Source organism: Catharus ustulatus, chromosome 30, assembly GCF_009819885.2.
Source record: "Catharus ustulatus isolate bCatUst1 chromosome 30, bCatUst1.pri.v2, whole genome shotgun sequence".
Lineage (NCBI taxonomy): Eukaryota > Metazoa > Chordata > Aves > Passeriformes > Turdidae > Catharus > Catharus ustulatus.
In genome coordinates, this window is record NC_046250.1 from 2,031,688 (window position 1) to 2,049,337 (window position 17,650).

Consider the following 17,650-nt stretch of genomic DNA (forward strand, 5'->3'; position numbering starts at 1 on the left):
GGGCGCTGCAGGGAGCACTTCCGGCCAGCAGGGGGCGCTGCAGGGAGCACTCCCGGCCAGCAGGGGGCGCTGCAGGGAGCACTCCCGGCCAGCAGGGGGCGCTGCAGGGAGCACTCCCGGCCAGCAGGGGGCGCTGCAGGGAGCACTCCCGGCCAGCAGGGGGCGCCCCGGTGCCAGCTCCAACCCCTCAGGGGCCATGGCGGCCTCGGCCGGGAGGGACCAGGGCAAATCGCTCCTTTGGCAAACTCACGCTTTGCACCAATCGCTCCCGGCACCAGCACCGGCAGCGCCCGGGCACAAGAGACCAAGGCAGCAGCCCAGTGCGGGAACCTGGCGGGGGACACACAGGGGGGGCCCTCGGGTGGGGTCTCCAAGTGTCCCCAGTGTCCCCAGTGTCCCCAGTGTCCCCAGTGTCACAGAATGTTCTCGTAGCTGTCATTGGGGTCCCGCTGTCGCCCGTGGGGTCCCGGCAGCTCCTCGTGCTCACCTGGGGGAGGTGATGGGGGGGTCCCTGTGAGAGACTCCGGGGTTGGGGACCTGGGTGGGGGTGACACCCGTGGGTGACGTGTCCCTGTCCCCCCCTGTACTCACCCCCTGCCCGCTCGGTGCCCACGACGTGGGGGTCCAGCCCAGCCCCATCCTGCGGGGGGTCCTGTGGGGATGAGGGGGGGTCTGGGTGGTGTCTGGAGAGGGGGAACGGGGAGTCCCAGCCAGAGCCCCCCACTCACCTGTCCTGGGGCTTCCTGGAGGCTGCAAGGAAAAGGGGAGGGGGTGACCGTGGGGACCCCGGGACCCCTGAACCTTCCTGGGCAGCTCCAAGCACCCACGGCACCCCCAAATCCCCACGGCACCCCCAAATCCCCACTGCAGCCCCAATTCCCACCGCACCCCTGATTTACCCCGGGCACCCCAAGCACCCCTGAACCCCCCAGAACTTCTGCACCTCTGCAGTGTCCCCAACGGTCCCGATGTCCCCAACCCTCTGAGCAACAAAACTCAAAGCCTGGCAGGGAGGGGCACCCCCCAACTCCCCCAGGATCCCAAAAAGATCCCCCAACATTTCTGCACACTCCTCCAAGCACTCCCCAAACCCTCCAGGAGCTCCCAGTGCCACCCCAATGTTCCTCAAAGCACACCCAGGGATTCCCCGGAGACCAACCAAGACCCTCCAAATTCCCCCCACACCCCCCAGGACCCCCAGCCGAGGTCACTGTGGGCTCAGTTTCCCCCAGCCCTGGGTGCTGCCCCATCTCTGCCCCCACTCTGGGGGCTTCCCCTCCCTCCAGTGCCTCCCCCTTCCCAGAGTGTCACAACTTTTGCTGTAGATTGCCATAGATGTCACTGGGTTCCCAAGGTTGCCCGTGTGGCCCCCGCAGCTCCATGTAGGTGGCCTGAGGATCCTCCAGCGGGGGGGCCCTGTGGGAATAAGGGGGTGTGAGGGAGGGGATGGGAGGTGCTGGGGGTTTGGGGAAAACCCAAATCAGGGTCAGAGCCTGCACTCACCTTCCCTGGAGCTTCCTGGCAGCTGCAAAGGAAAACGGGAGGGGTGACTTTGATTCCCCATCCACCCTCGGCAATCCTGAACCACCACCAGAGCCTCAATTCCCTCCAGGTCCCCCCAGTGTCCCTGATGCCCCCAGAAACCCTGAACCACCCCACTTCCCCAACACCCTGAGCCCCCAGAACCCCAAGCCTGGCAGGGAGGGGCACCCCCTGAATTCCCCAAAAAGCCCTGAGAGAACCCCCAACATCCCTGCACGACCCTTCAGCACCTCCCAGACACCCCAGGGCCCTGAGCCAAGGTCACTGGGGGCTCAGCCCCTCCCGAGTCAGGGCTGTGGGTGCCACCCCCACCTCTCTCCAGGACCCCCATTGTCCCCATTGTCACCCACACGTGCGGTACCCACAGCAAACGGCCACAGCGAGCAGGACCAGGAACAGCAGGGACCCAAAGACGCCTGCAAGCACTGCAGGAAATAGAGGGGGACACACCGGGGTCACCCCAGAGGTTCTGCAATCCCAGAGACCTCATGAGCTCCCCTCCTGTGCCCTGTTCCATTGGTGTCACTGCCAGGGACAGAGCGGGGGTGACCCTGGGTCATCTGTGATCCGGGGGTCTCAGACCCACACGGGAACCCCGAGTGACCCCACCTGTGAGCCAGAGGTGTCCAGTGGTTCCCTGTGGTGTCACCTCCAGCAGTGGTGTCACCGGGAGTGCCGGGGGACCGGGGGTGATGGTGGCATTGGCCACGGGCACTGCGGGGACACAGACAGGGCTGAGGCCGGGGGGAGGGGCTGGCACCCGCTGTGGGGGGAGGGGGGCACGGGAGGGATGGGTTTGATGGGGAAATGTCGGGGATGGGGTCACCCCATGGAGGGGTGAGGGGACACAGAGAGCGATGAGGGGACACAGGGGGGACACGAGAAAGATTTCTGGGGGACACGGATGTCCCCAGGGGGGTCCCGTGGGGCTGGGGGTGCTGAGGCAGCTGAGATTGAGGGGGGACCCCTCGGGGAGCTCGGGGGGACCCTCCAGCACCGGCACCGGGAAGAGCTCTGGGAAGGAGATGGGGGAGGGGGATTTGTGAGCCCGAGTGCCTGGGGAGGGGCTGTGGGGGTGTCGGGGTGGCGGCTGTGGGGTGCTCACCCTGCACTGTCACTGTCACCGGCTGCCGACTGCTCCCACCCCCAGTATTCCACCATGCCCCTGCAGTGGTAGCGGCCGCTGTGGTTCCGCTGCAGAGGGGACAGGGACAGCTCGGTCCCATCCTGAGCGTCCCCAATTCCTTCCCGTCACGGTAGAAGGACACCGAGGTGACCGAATTGTTCTGCCAGCCCCGGCAGCGCAGTGTCACCGTGTCCCCCTCCAGCAGCGCCCGCGCCGGCACCTGCAGCACCAGCAGGTCTGGGGGACAGGGGGGACCTGTCACACCCGATGTCACCGGGACCCCCCATGGGGTCACACCAGGGGTCCCCAATTCCAGCACGGGGGTCCCCCCGCTCTGGGATGCTCTGGGATGTCCCCAGAGCAGGGGACAGGCTCTGGTCACACCAGGGGGTGACCCATGGAGCTGAGCCCACCCTGAGCCCTCGGGGTCCCCGCGGGTGCCAGGCTGGGGACACCCAAACCCCGCTCACCATCTGAGACTGTCACGGGGGGGCTGAGCCCGGTGCCCGGGTCTCTGCACACTGGTAGGTGCCACTCTCGGTGACAGAAAGTTTGTTGCCTCTCTCCTTCCACCAGCGCTGCCCGTCCTTGTACCAGGTGGTGTCACCGGCGGTCCCCGAGCCCTGGCAGGTCAGTGTCACCCGGTCCCACAGCACCGCCGGCGTCCAGGGGGGCTCCACCAGGAGCTGGGGGGTCTGGGCACCTGCGGGTGACAGGGGACACCAGCCTGCCAGGGCCACCACGGGGCTGGGGACAGCGGGGCGGGGACATGGCATCCCCCGAGGACTCACCAGCGAGGCCGAGGGTCTGGGCTGGAAGGGAGAAGGGACAGGGCTGGCTGGGGGTGGCACCGTGGGGACAGCGGGACAGGGGTGTGGGGCTGTCCCCGAGCTGGCACAGGTCACCCCCACCAGCCCCAGGGCCACATCCCCATGGTCAGGTCCCCTTGTCCCCCTGTCCCTGTCCCCACAGCTGCCCCAGCCCCAAGGTTCCAAACCCCACATCCCAGTCCCCATCCAGTTCCCCTGTTCCTGTCCCCCTGTCCCATTCCTGTCCCCCTGTCCCATTCCTGTCCCCATATCCCTCACCCCACAGGAGCAGCGCCACCTTCCCGGCCATCCCGCTGTCCCCGGCCATGGGCACTGGCTGTCACTCGCTGCTGTGGTCACTTGTCCCCTCTGTGGTGGCTCTTTCGATAACGGGACAGGAAGCGAGGTCAGGTCTCATCCTCACATGTTGGTGGCACTTGGTGGGGGCAGGGTGGCCCCAAGCTGGGCACAGGATGGGGACATGGGTGGACACATGGTGGGACATGGGGAGACACGGTGGGACACGGTGGGGACACAGCAGGGACATGCTTGGGACACAGCAGGGACATGGTGGGACAGGGTCCCCTTGTCCCCCTGTCCCCTCCCCAGTGACACAAAAGCCCCTCCAGATGAGCAGGGCCCTGCCCCCCCCTTCCCTTTTTTTCGGGTTCCTCTCCCCCTCCCCCGGCTTTCCCATGTCCTCATTTCCTTTTTTTGTCACCGCGGGGGTGGCCCTGTCCTGGTTGGGGGGGGACAACCCTGGAGGGTCTTTGGGCAGCGGGCAGGGCTGGAGCTGGGCCGGCCTTGGGGGACATTTGGGGACATTTGGGGACACCCCCGGCTCCGGCGCGGGGCTCACGGGGTTTTGGGAAGCAGGGCTGGATTTTGGGATGTGGTCTGAACAGTCAGGGCTGCATTTTGGGATGTGCTTTGGGAAGCAGGGCTGGGTTTTGGTCCTTGGTCACTCAGGACTGGGTTTTGGGTAGCAGGGCTCATTTTTGGGATGTCCTCAGTCACTCAGGGCTGGGTTCTGGGGTATGGTTTGGGAAGCAAGGATGGATTTTGGGATGTGCTTTAGGAAGCAGGGTTGGATTTTGGGAAGCAGGGCTGGGGTTTGGGTAGCAGGGTTGGATTTTGGGATGTGCTTTGGGAAGCAGGGCTGGGTTTTGGGATGTGCTTGGTCACTCAGTACTGGGTTTTGGGATTTTCTTAGACAGGGCTGGATTTTGGGATGTGCTTTAGGAAGCAGGGGTGGATTTTGGGGTGTGGTTTGGGGAGCAGGGCTGAGTTTTGGGATGTCCTTGACCACTCAGGGATGGTTTTTGGGATGTGCTTTGGGAAGCAGGGCTGGGTTTTGGGATGTCCTTGGTCGCTCAGGGCTGGGTTTTAGGATGTGTTTTGGGAAGCAGGGCTGGGTTTTGGGATGTTCTTAGGCAGGGCTGGGTTCTGGGGTATGGTTTGGGAAGCAAGGATGGATTTTGGGATGTCCTTGACCACTCAGGGCTGGGTTTTAGGATGTACTTTGGGAAGCAGGGCTGGGGTTTGGGATGTCCTCAGTCACTCAGGGCTGGGTTCTGGGGTATGGTTTGGGAAGCAAGGATGGATTTTGGGATGTCCTTGGTCACTCAGGACTCGGTTTTGGGAAGCAGGGCTGGATTTTGAGAAGCAGGGCTGGGTTTTGGGATGTTCTTAGGCAGTCAGGGCTGGATTTTGGGATGTGTTCCAGCAGGCAGGGCTGGGTTTTAGGATGTGCTTTGGAAAGCAGGGGTGGGTATTGGTCCTTGATCACTCAGGACTGGGTTTTGGGGTGTGATTTGGGGAGCAGGGCTGAGTTTTGGGATGTTCTTAGACAGGGCTGAGTTCTGGGGTATGGTTTGGGAAGCAAGGATGGATGTTGGGATGTCCTTGACCACTCAAGGCTGGGTTTTAGGATATGCTTTGGGAAGCAGGGGTGGGTTTTGGTCCTTGGTCACTCGGGGCTGGGGTTTGGGTAGCAGGGTTGGATTTTGGGATGTGCTTTGGGAAGCAGGGCTGGGGTTTGGGATGTCCTTGGTCACTCAGGGCTGGGTTTTGTGACATGCTTTGGGAAGCAGGGCTGGATTTTGGGATGTCCTTTGGCAGTCAGGGCTGGGTTTTGGGGTATGGTTTGAGAAGTAGGGCTGGGTTTTGGGATGTGCTTGGTCACTCAGGGCTGGGTTTTAGGACGTGCTTTGGGAAGCAGGGCTGGGTTTTGGGATGTTCTTAGACAGGGCTCGGTTCTGGGATGTGGTTTGGGAAGCAAGGATGGATTTTGGGACGTGCTTTAGGAAGCAGGACTGGGTTTTGGGATGTCCTTGATCACTCAGGGTTGGGTTTGGGGTGTGCTCTGGGAAGCAGGGCTGGGTTTTGAGAAGCAGGGCTGGGACTTGAGATGTTCTTAGGCAATCAGGGCTGGATTTTGGGGTGTGGTTTGGCAGGTAGGGCTGGGTTTTGGGATGTCCTTGGGAAACAGGGCTGGGTTTAGAGAAGCAGGGCTGGGCTTTGGAACGTGTTCAAGCAGGCAGGGCTTGGTTTCGGGAAGCAGGGCTGGGGTTTGGAATGTTCTTAGACAGGGCTGGATTTTGGGATGTGCTTTGGCAGGCAGGGATGGGTTTTGGGGTGTGGTTTGTCAGGCAGGCTGGATTTTGGGATTTCCTTGGTCACTCAGGGCTGGATTTTGGGATTTCCTTGGTCACTCAGGGCTGGATTTTGGGATTTCATTGGTCACTCAGGGCTGGATTTTGGGATTTCTTTGGTCACTCAGGGCTGGGTTTTGGGATTTCTTTGGTCACTCAGAACTGGATTTTGGGATTTCCTCGGTCACTCAGGGCTGGATTTTGGGATTTCCCCCCCGTGCTGCTCCTTTCCCCCTCCCCAGCCGCTCTCCAGGGCGGGTTTAGGGCTCTGCCCCATTTTTCCCTCCCCACAAACCCGCCCCAAAAAGATTTCCCGGATCCCTCTGGGGTTCCCGAGCGGGATTTTCTCCCCTCCCGGATCCCTTTGGGGTTCCCGAGCGGGATTTCCTCCCCTCCCGGCGGCTTTGGGGCGGTTCCCCCGTGGGGCGGGGCCGGAGCAGATTTGGGATCTCTTATCTCGGAGGCACCCGGATAAAAATCTCCTAATTGCATTAATTAATTCATTAATGAATCCCGGCTCCGGGGTGGCTGCAGCGCTGTCACCTCCGGGTGCCAAATTCACCCCGAATTTTGGGGTCACCTGGAGAGGCATCAGCGGATCGAAAATTTGGGAATAAAATTTGGGAATATTTCCGGGAGCGAGGCTGCAGGCAACGGGCGCTGGGATTGGAGCCGGGATTTAAAGTGGAAACAGAATTCCCGAGAAAACAGGAATCTCGGGAAACAGAAATTCCAGGTAACAAAAATCCCAGAAAGCAGAAATTCCAGGAAACACAAATCCCGGAAAACAGAAATTCCGAGGAAAACAGAAACTCTAGAAAACAGAATCCCGAGGAATCAGAAATCCCGGGAAAACAGAATTCTGAGGAAACAGAAATTTCGGAAAAAGAGAAAATCCGGAAACAGAAATCCCAGAAAACAGAATTCCGAGGAAACAGAAATCCCAGAAAATAGAATTCCGAGGAAAACAGAAATCCCGGGAAAACAGAAATTCCGGAAACAGAAATCCCGGGGAAACAGAAATTACAGGAAACAGAAATCCTGGAAAAACAGAAATCCCGGGAAAACAATTCCGAGGAATCAGAAATCCCGGGAAAACAGAAATTCCGGGAGCACTGGGAGCGCTGGGAATGAACTGGGAGCGCTGGGAATGAACTGGGAGCACTGGGAGTGAACTGGGAGCGCTGGGAATGAACTGGGAGAGCTGGGAATTGCCCGGCGCTGCCGCTGGATGGCCCCGCTGGCCACAAGGAGCCGTCCCCGAGTCCCCTCCCGCCAGCTCCGGGGGGACACGGGCAGGGACGGTGGCCACAGGGACAGGGCACAGGGAGGCCCTGGGAGGGGACCCTGGAGGAAATTTGGGGTCCCTGGGTGGGAATCTGGGGACTCTGGGTGGAATTTGGGGTCCCTGGGTGGGGATTTGGAGTCCCTGGGTGGGAATTTGGGGACCCTGCTGAGATTTGGGGTCCCTGGGGGGGGATTTGAGGTTCCTGGGTGGAATTTGGGGACCCTGGGGGGGATTTGGGGAACCTGGGGGGGGAGGAATTGGGGACTCTGGGGGGGAATTGGAGTCCCTGGGGGGAGATTTGGGGTCCCTGGGTGGGAATTTGGGGACCCTGGGGGGAATTTGGGGTCTCTGGGGTGGAATTTGGGGTCCCTGGGGGGGGATTTGGGGACTCTGGATTTGGGGTCCCTGCGGAGATCTGGGGTCTCTGGGGGAATTTGGGGACCCTGGGGGGGGATTTGGGGTCCCTGAGTGGAATTTGGGGACCCTGGGAGGGGGGGATTTGAGGTCCCTGGTGTGGAATTTGGGGACCCTGGGGGATTTGGGGTCCCTGGGGGGGGATTTGGGGTCCCTGGAGGAAATTTGGGGTCCCTGGGGGGGGATTTGGGGACTCTGGATTTGAAGTCTCTGCAGAGATTTGGGGTCTCTGGGGGAATTTGGGGACCCTGGGGGGAGATTTGGGGACCCTGGGGGGATTTGGGGACTCTGTATTTGGGGTCCCTGCGGAGATTTGGGGTCCCTGGGGTGGATTTGGGGTCTCTGGGGGGATTTGGGGTCCCTGGGGTGGATTTGGGGTCCCTGGGTGGAATTTGGGGACTCCAGATTTGGGGTCCCTGGGAGAGGATTTGGGGTCCCTGGGTGGGGATTTGGGGACTCTGGGGAGGAATTTAGAGACCCTGGAGGAAATTTGGGGTCCCTGGGTGAGGATTTGGGGTCCCTGGGTGAGGATTTGGGGTCCCTGGGGTGGAATTTGGGGTCCTTCAGCTGTCCCAAAACCCTTCTGGATCAGGGATGCACCCACAAGTACAAAACACCCAGAGCTGAATAATCCCAAAACACAACAAACCCTCCCAAAAAAACCCCAAAAACTCCTTCTGGTCACATCTGAGGGTTCTTTACCCCCCAAAAAAACCCCAAAAATCCCCAACAGAGACCGGGCTGAACTTCAGGAACCCCGACCCTAATTAAAACACCTCATTAATGGGGTCATTAACCCGAGCTACCCCAATTTAGGATCGTTTTGACCTCCCCAAATTTCCCCTGGGAGTTTTTTGGGCTTCGTTTCCTGTTTGGAGGCTCCTAAAGCGTGACCCCAATGAGTCAGGGTTGGGGTTTTGGGGAGAGGGAAAAGGCGACGAGGGTTTGGGGTTGGTTCAGGTTTGGGGTTTGGGATGATTCAAGGTTTGGGGTTGGTTCAGGTTTGGGGTTTGGGATGATTCAGGGTTTGGGGCTGATTCAGGGTTTGGGTTGGTTCAGGGCTCGTCACTGGTTCGGGTTTTGGGGTGAGTCAGGGTTTGGGGTTTGTTCCAATTTGGGGTTTTGGGGTCAGGTCGGTTTTGGAACTGGTTCAGGGTTTTGGGACTGGTTCAGATTTTTAGGGTCAGGTCGGTTTTGGGGCTGGTTTGGGGTTTTAGGATTGGTTCAAGTTTTTAGGGTTGGTTCAGGTTTTTGGGGTCAGTCCAGACTTTAACACTGGTTCAGTTTTTGGGACAGGTTCAGATTTTTGGGGCTGGTTTTGGGGTGAGTCAGGGTTTGGGGTTTGTTCCAATTTGGGGTTTTGGGGTCAGGTCGGTTTTGGGGCTGGTTTGAAGTTTTAGAATTGGTTCAGATTTTTAGGATTGGTTCAGGTTTTGGGGTCAGTCCAGACTTTAACACTGGTTCATTTTTTGGGAGAGGTTCGGATTTTTGGGGCTGGTTTTTGGGGTGAGTCAGGGTTTGGGGTTTGTTCCAACCTGGGGTTTTAGGGTCAGTTCGATTTTGGGACTGGCTCAGGGTTTTGGGGCTGGTTTTTAGGGTTGGTTCAGGTTTTTGGGGTCAGTCCAGATTTTAACACTGGTTCAGTTTTTGAGGCTGGTTCAGGTTTTTAGGACTGATTCAGTTTTTGGGATCAGTTCAGATTTTGAGGCCAGTTTAGGTTTTTAGGGTCAGGTCGGTTTTGGGGCCCGCTCAGGGTTTGGGGTTGGTTCAGGTTTGGGGTTTGGGATGATTCAGGGTTTGGGGTTGGTTCAGGTTTGGGGTTTGGGATGATTCAGGGTTTGGGGCTGATTCAGGGTTTGGGTTGGTTCAGGGCTCGTCACTGGTTCGGTTTTTGGGGTGAGTCAGGGTTTGGGGTTTGTTCCAATTTGGGGTTTTGGGGTCAGGTCGGTTTTGGGACTGGTTCAGGGTTTTGGGGCTGGTTCAGGATTTTTAGGGTTGGTTCAGGTTTTTGGGGTCAGTTCATTTTTTGGGACAGGTTCAGATTTTTGGGGCTGGTTTTGGGGTGAGTCAGGGTTTGGGGTTTGTTCCAACTTGGGGTTTTAGGGTCAGTTCAATTTTGGGAGTGGCTCAGGATTTTGAGGTTCCTTTTTAGGATTGGTTCAGGTTTTTAGGGTTGGTTCAGGTTTTTGGGGTCAGCTCAGATTTTAACCCTGGTTCAGTTTTTGGGACTGATTCCGTTTTTAGGACTGATTCAGTTTTTGGGATCAGTTCAGATTTTGAGGCCAGTTCAGGTTTTTAGGGTCAGGTCGGTTTTGGGGCTGGTTTGGGGTTTTAGGATTGGTTCAGATTTTTAGGGTAGGTTCAGGTTTTTAGGGCCAATTCATTTTTTGGGACAGGTTCAGATTTTTTGGGGCTGGTTTTGGGGTGAGTCAGGGTTTGGGGTTTGTTCCAATTTGGGGTTTTAGGGTCAGTTCAATTTTGGGACTGGCTCAGGATTTTGAGGTTGGTTTTTAGGATTGGTTCAGGTTTTTGGGGTCAGTCCAGATTTTAACACTGGTTCAGTTTTTGGGACTGGTTCAGGTTTTTAGGGCTGATTCAGTTTTTGGGATCAGTTCAGATTTTGAGGCCAGTTCAGGTTTTTAGGGTCAGCTTGGTTTTGGGACATGCTCAGGGTTTGGGGTTGGTTCAGGTTTGGGGTTTGGGATGATTCAGGGTTTGGGGCTGATTCAGGGTTTGGGTTGGTTCAGGGCTCGTCACTGGTTCGGGTTTTGGGGTGAGTCAGGGTTTGGGGTTTGTTCCAATTTGGGGTTTTGGGGTCAGGTCGGTTTTGGGGCTTCTCAGGATTTTAGGATTGGTTTTTAGGATTGATTCAGGTTTTGGGGCTTGTTCCAATTTTGGGGCTGGTTCAGGTTTTTGGGGTCAGGTCGGTTTTGGGGCTGGCTCAGGGTTTTGAGGTGAATTTAGGATTTTAGGGTTGGTTCAGGTTTTTGGGATTGTTCCAATTTTGGGACTGGCTCAGGATTTTGGGATTGGTTTTTAGGGTTGGTTCAGGTTTTTGGGGTCAGTTCACATTTTGACACTGGTCCAGATTTTGAGGCTAATTCAGTTTTTGGGACTGGCTCAGATTTTGTTGCTGGTCCAGCTTTTGATGCCAGTTCAGGTTTTTAGGACCAATTCAGGTTTTAGGATCAATTCTCTTTTGGGGGCTCATTCAGGTTTTTAGGACTGGTTCGGATTTTTAGGACCAATTCAGTTTTTTAGGGTTGATTCTGTTTTTAGGACTGGTTCAGGATTTTGGGGCTGGTTCAGATTTATTAGGACCAATTCAGTTTTTAAGACCAATTCAGGTTTTTAGGGCTGGTCCAGGTTTTTAGGACCAATTCAGCTTTTAGGGTCGATTCTGTTTTTAGGACTGGTTCAGGTTTTTAGGGCTGGTTCAAGTTTTTAGGACCAATACAATTTTTAGAGCCACTCCCATTTTTATGACCACATCCATTTCCACATCTCATCCCAATTTTTCACCTCAGCTTTCCGTCCCCACCCCTCTCCTTTTACCTCTCATCCTCCAGCATCACTCCTGTTGTTTTCCCACTATTTTTTTTTCTTTTTTTTTTTTTTTTGGGGAGGTGCTGACTCAGAGTTTTGAGGTGGATTCAGGATTTTAGGGTTGGTTTGGATTTTGGGATTGTTCCAATTTTGGGGCTGGCTCAGGGTTTTGGGGTTGGTTTTTAGGGTTGGTTCAGGGGTTTTGGAGTCACTTCAGATTTTGACACTGGTCCAGATTTTGAGGCTAATTCACTTTTTGGGACTGGTTCAGATTTTGATGCTGGTCCAGATTTTGAAGCAAGTTCAGGTTTTTAGGAACAATTCCACTTTTAGGATCGATTCTGGTTTTGGGTCTCATTCAGATTTTTAGGACTGGTTCAGGTTTTTGAGGCTGGTTCAGGTTTTTGAGGATGGTTCAGATTTTTAGGACCAATTCAGGTTTTAGGATCAATTCTCTTTTGGGGGCTCATTCAGGTTTTTAGGACTGGTTCAGGTTTTTAGGACCAATTCAGTTTTTTAGGATTGATTCTGTTTTTAGGATCGATTCTGTTTTTAGGACTGGTTCAGGTTTTTAGGGCTGGTTCAGGTTTTTAGGACTGGTTCAAGTTTTTAGGACCAATTCAGTTTTTAGAGCCACTCCCATTTTTATGACCACATCCATTTCCACATCTCATCCCAATTTTTCCATCCCCACCCCTCTCCCTCTCATCCTCCAACCTTCTCCAGCCTCACTCCTGTTGTTTTCCCATTTTTTTAATTTTTTTTTTTTTTTAATTCACCCCGCAGCAACCGCCACAAACTGTTTGTGCCGGGCGAATTCCTGAAAATCCAGCCCTGGACATCCCCGAGAGCCTCGGCTGTCATTACCTTTATTAGAGCCCGGTGCCGGCGTCTCCTGGAATCCTCGGCCGTGATTCGGCAGCCCGGGGCTGCCCGGGCAGGAATTGTCGCTGGATATGAAAAGGTGACACACCTGAACCCTTCAAAGCGCGGCAGCGTGGGGTTAATGCCCCTGTGCCACCCCTGCCCGCGTCACCGGGGGCTCTGAGTCACCCTGGGTGTCACCAAACCCCCCCTGGGACAGCAGCCCCGTGTCATTAGCCGCATTTTTACAGCCGGGGAAACGGGGCCACGGCCGGCTTGGCTGTGCCGGCTCCGACCGCAGCCTGAATCATCTCGGGGTGGCAGAAAAGGGGGGGGAACCCCCGGCCCCGGAGCCGCGTCCTGGATCCCGAAATCCCAGCGGGAAACGCGGCGGGGGGAGGGGAAAAAAGGATTTTGGGGTTTTGGATCCAAAATCTGAGCGGGTTTGGGAGTGGTTTGGGCAGGGTGGCAGTGGGGGTGGCGCTGTCCCCAGCTCGCTGAGGGGTCACGGAGTGGTGGCAGCTGTCCCCAAGGGGAGGTTGGCGCTGTCCCCTCCTTGGGCAGGACGCTCTGAGGTCCCTGCGACATCCTGGTGGCCCTGGGGACAGCTCGGGGGCCGTGCCAGGTGTGCCCAGGTATGCCCAGGTATGCCCAGGTGTGCCCAGGTGTGCCCAGGTGTGCCCAGGTGTCCCCAGGTGTGCCCAGGAGTGCCCTGGTGGCTCTGGGGACAACTCTGGGGACTCTGGGGACAGCCCAAGGATTGTGCCAGGTGTGCCCAGGTGTGCCCAGGTGTGCCCAGGTGTGCCCAGGTGGCTCTGGGGGCACTCCAGGGGCCGTACCAGGTGTGCCCAGGTGTGCCCAGGTGTGCCCAGGTGGCTCTGGGGGCACTCCAGGGGCCGTGCCAGGGATGGCCAGGGGGTTGTGGCACTGTCCCTGTGCCATCCTGGTGGCTCTGGGGACTCTGGGGACAGCTCAGGGACTGTGCCAGGTGTGCCCAGGTGTGCCCAGGTGTCTCTGGGGACTCTGGGGACACTCCAGGGGCCGTGCCAGGCATGGCCAGGGGGTTGTGGCACTATCCCTGTGCCATCCTGGTGGCTCTGGGGACTCTGGGGACAGCCCAGGGACCGTGCCAGGTGTGCCCAGGTGTGCCCAGGTGGCTCTGGGGACTCTGGGGACACTCCAGGGGCCGTGCCAGGGATGGCCAGGGGGTTGTGGCACTGTCCCTGTGCCATCCTGGTGGCTCTGGGGACTCTGGGGACAGCTCAGGGGTTGTGCAAGGTGTGCCCAGGTGTGCCCAGGTGTGCCCAGGTGGCTTTGGGGACAGCTCGGGGACTGTGCCAGGTGTGCCCAGGAGGTTGTGGCAGTGTCCCTGTGCCATCCTGGTGGCTCTGGTGGCTCTGGGGACAGCTCAGGGCCCGTGCCAGATGTGCCCAGGTGTGCCCAGGTGTGCCCAGGTGTCCCCAGGTGTGCCCAGGTGACTCTGGGGACAGCTCAGGGACTGTGCCAGGCATGGCTAGGGGGTTGTGGCAGTGTCCCTGTGCCAACCTGGTGGCGCTGGGGACTCTGGGGACAGCCCAGGGTCCGTGCCAGGCATGGCTAGGGGGTTGTGGCAGTGTCCCTGTGCCAACCTGGTGGCTCTGGGGACTCTGGGGACAGCCCAGGGACCGTGCCAGGTGTGCCCAGGTGTGCCCAGGTGTGCCCAGGTGACTCTGGGGACAGCTCGGGGACCGTGCCAGGCACAGTCAGGAGGTTGTGGCAATGTCCCTGTGCCATCCTGGTGGCTCTGGGGACTCTGGGGACAGCCCAGGGACCGTGCCAGGTGTGCCCAGGTGTGCCCAGGTGGCTTTGGGGACAGCTCGGGGACTGTGCCAGATGTGCCCAGAAGGTTGTGGCAGTGTCCCTGTGCCATCCTGGTGGCTCTGGGGACTCTGGGGACAGCTCAGGGCCCGTGCCAGATGTGCCCAGGTGTGCCCAGGTGTGCCCAGGTGTGCCCAGGTGTGCCCAGGTGGCTCTGGGGACTCTGGGGACAGCTCAGGGCCCGTGCCAGGTATGGCCAGGGGGTTGTGGCAGTGTCCCTGTGCCATCCTGGTGGCTCTGGGGACTCTGGGGACAGCTCAGGGCCCGTGCCAGATGTGCCCAGGTGTGCCCAGGTGTGCCCAGGTGGCTCTGGGGACACTCCAGGGGCTGTGCCAGGTGTGCCCAGGAGGTTGTGGCAGTGTCCCTGTGCCATCCTGGTGGCTCTGGGGACTCTGGGGACAGCTCAGGGCCCGTGCCAGATGTGCCCAGGTGTGCCCAGATGTGCCCAGGTGACTCTGGGGGACTCTGGGGACAGCTCGGGGACTGTGCCAGGTGTGCCCAGGTGTGCCCAGGTGTGCCCAGGTGTGCCCAGGTGACTCTGGGGACAGCTCGGGGACCATGCCAGGCACAGTCAGGAGGTTGTGGCACTGTCCCTGTGCCACCCTGGTGGCTCTGGGGACAGCCCAGGGACCGTGCCAGGTGTGCCCAGGTGTGCCCAGGTGGCTTTGGGGACAGCTCGGGGACTGTGCCAGGTGTGCCCAGGAGGTTGTGGCAGTGTCCCTGTGCCATCCTGGTGGCTCTGGGGACTCTGGGGACAGCCCAGGGACCGTGCCAGGTGTGCCCAGGTGTGCCCAGGTGGCTCTGGGGACTCTGGGGACAGCTCAGGGACCGTGCCAGGTGTGCCCAGGGGGTTGTGGCAGTGTCCCTGTCCCAACCTGGTGGCTCTGGGAACTCTGGGGACAGCTCAGAGCTCGTGCCAGGTGTCCCCAGGTGTGCCCCAGTGTGCCCAGGTGGCTCTGGGGACTCTGGGGACACTCCAGGGACTGTGCCAGGCACGGTCAGGGCATTGTGGCAGTGTCCTTGTGCCATCCTGGTGGCTCTGGGGACTCTGGGGACAGCTCGGGGACCGTGTCAGGCATGGCCAGGGGGTTGTGGCACTGTCCCTGTGCCATCCTGGTGGCTCTGGGGACTCCGGTCCCATCCCATTTTTTAATCCACATTTTAACACCTTTTTAATCCACGTTTTAACCCATTTTACCCATTTTTAACCCGTTTTTATCCACGTTGTTATTCCACGTTTTTAACCCATTTTACCCATTTTTAACCCAGTTTTTAATTCACGTTTTTAACCCACCTTTCACCCACGATTTTACCCCGGTTTTAATTAAATTATTATTTTAATCAAACGCTGTTTTTGTGATCCCGCGCCGCTTTTCCATCCTGCCCTGACCCAGGAGCCCCGAGGCTCCTTTTGTCCCCTCCGTGCCACCCTGGCGTGTCCCTCGCCCTGTCCCCACCCCCCCAGCGCTGCCGGTGCCACTTTGTCACCGCGGTGCCACCTCTGTCCCGCGGGGACAGAGCGAGGGGAGCGGGGATGATGCGAAGGTGTCACCTGAGGGGGGATGGGGACAGGAGTGGCTCTGATTAATTCCCGGAGCAGCTGGAAAACAACCGGAGCTGGGAGGGGACAGAAGGGGACAGAGAGGGGACAGTGAGGGACAGCGAGGGGACAGACAGGGGACAGAGAGGGGACAGAGAGGGGACAGGGAGGGGACAGACAGGGGACAGAGAGGGGACAGCGAGGGGACAGAGAGGGGACAGCGAGGGGACAGCGAGGGGACAGAGGGGGGACACAGAGAGGGGACAGAGAGGGGACAGAGAGGGGACAGTGAGGGGACAGCGAGGGGACAATACAGGGACAGAGAGGGGACAGAGAGGGGACAGGGAGGGGACAGAGAGGGGACAGCGAGGGGACAGTGAGGGGACAATACAGGGACAGAGAGGGGACAGCGAGGGGACAGAGAGGGACAGCGAGGGGACAGAGAGGGGACAGGGAGGGGACAGAGAGGGGACAGGAAGGGGACAGTGAGGGGACAATACAGGGACAGAGAGGGGACAGCGAGGGGACAGAGAGGGACAGCGAGGGGACAGAGAGGGGACAGCGAGGGGACAGCGAGGGGACAGAGGGGACAGCGAGGGGACAGCGAGGGGACAGCGAGGGGACAGAGAGGGGACAGCGTGAGGACAGAGAGGGGACAGTGAGGGGACAGAGAGGGGACAGCGAGGGGACAGCGAGGGGACAGCGAGGGGACAGAGAGGGGACAGTGAGGGGACAGAGAGGGGACAGAGGGGACAGTGAGGGGACAGAGAGGGGACAGCCAGGGGACACTGCTGGGGCCGTGGCCTCCTTGTCCCTTGTGTCCCCTCCTGGGGACAGCGCTGTCACCTCAGCCCCGGGGTCACCGAGCTCTCAGGGACAGCCAGGCCATTGTCACCAGTGCCACCCCCTGTGCCATCCCCAGTGTCCATCCCAGTGTCCATCCCAGTGTCCCCAGTGTCCATCCCAGTGTCTATCCCAGTGTCCCAGTGTCCATCAATCAAATAAATGAGAGAAATAAACGATGGAAATTAAATAAATTAAATAAATTAAATAAATTAAATAAATCAAGTAAATGACAGAAATAAACGATGGAAATTAAATAAATTAAATAAATCAAATAAATGACAGAAATAAATGATGGAAATTAAATAAATGACAGAAATAAATGCCAGAAACAAATGACAGAACTAAAAATCAGAAATGAAATAAATGCCAGAAATAAATGATGGAAATTAAATAAATTACAGAAATAAATGACGGTAATGAAATAAATGACAGAAATAAATGAAATAAAAATCAGAAATGAAATAAATGCCAGAAATAAATGATGAAAATGAAATAAATGCCAGAAGTAAATGAAATAAATGACGGAAATAAATGATGGAAATGAAATAAATGCCAGAAATAAATGAAATAAAAATCAGAAATGAAATAAATGCCAGAAATAAATGATGGAAATTAAATAAATTACAGAAATAAATGAAATAAACAACAGAAATAAATGATGGAAATTTTAAAAATGACAGAAATAAATGAAATAAAAATCAGAAATGAAATAAATGACAGAAATAAATGAAATAAAAATCAGAAATTTAATAAATGCCAGAAATAAATGCCAGCAATAAATGCCGGCAGTGCCGTGGCCGCCCCGCACGTGCCCCAGCCCGCTGGCAGCGGCGGCCCCGCACGGTAACTGGTTAAACTGGGAGCGGGGCCCGGAACTGGAGCAGCTCGTGGCCCCGGGGCTGCGGTTCCGGAGCCGGCAGAGCCGGAACGGGCGGTTCGGAACCGCCCCGGGGAGAGCGGAGCGGGGCCGCGGGGCACGGCCGGGACGGGCCGGGCCGAGCCGGGCCAGGATGGGAGGGGCACGGAGAGGGGACAGGGGACACAGGGGACAGGGGGGACATGGGACACAGGGTATGTGGGACTGAGGGGACATGGGACTGAGGGGACATGGGACAGTCTGGAGACATGGGACACAGGGGACAGGGGACTGAGGGGACGTGGGAC

The 17,650-nt window shown here is 57.7% G+C and overlaps 1 protein-coding gene across 1 annotated transcript; it reads right to left on the minus strand.

The window, feature by feature from the left end:
• Window positions 1-6: 6 nt before the first annotated feature.
• On the minus strand, window positions 7-12,629 carry LOC117008619 (low affinity immunoglobulin gamma Fc region receptor II-like). Its single transcript, XM_033082592.2, has 13 exons — window positions 12,247-12,629; window positions 3,757-3,939; window positions 3,460-3,480; window positions 3,207-3,371; window positions 3,139-3,174; window positions 2,648-2,905; window positions 2,152-2,256; window positions 1,893-1,967; window positions 1,504-1,525; window positions 1,315-1,416; window positions 729-750; window positions 592-652; window positions 7-511 (listed from the first exon to the last, which is right to left on the minus strand). The coding sequence occupies exons 2-13, from the start codon at window positions 3,803-3,805 to the stop codon at window positions 414-416; spliced, it is 1,014 nt and encodes a 337-aa protein (XP_032938483.1). The 5' UTR covers window positions 3,806-3,939; window positions 12,247-12,629; the 3' UTR covers window positions 7-413.
• Window positions 12,630-17,650: the final 5,021 nt, after the last annotated feature.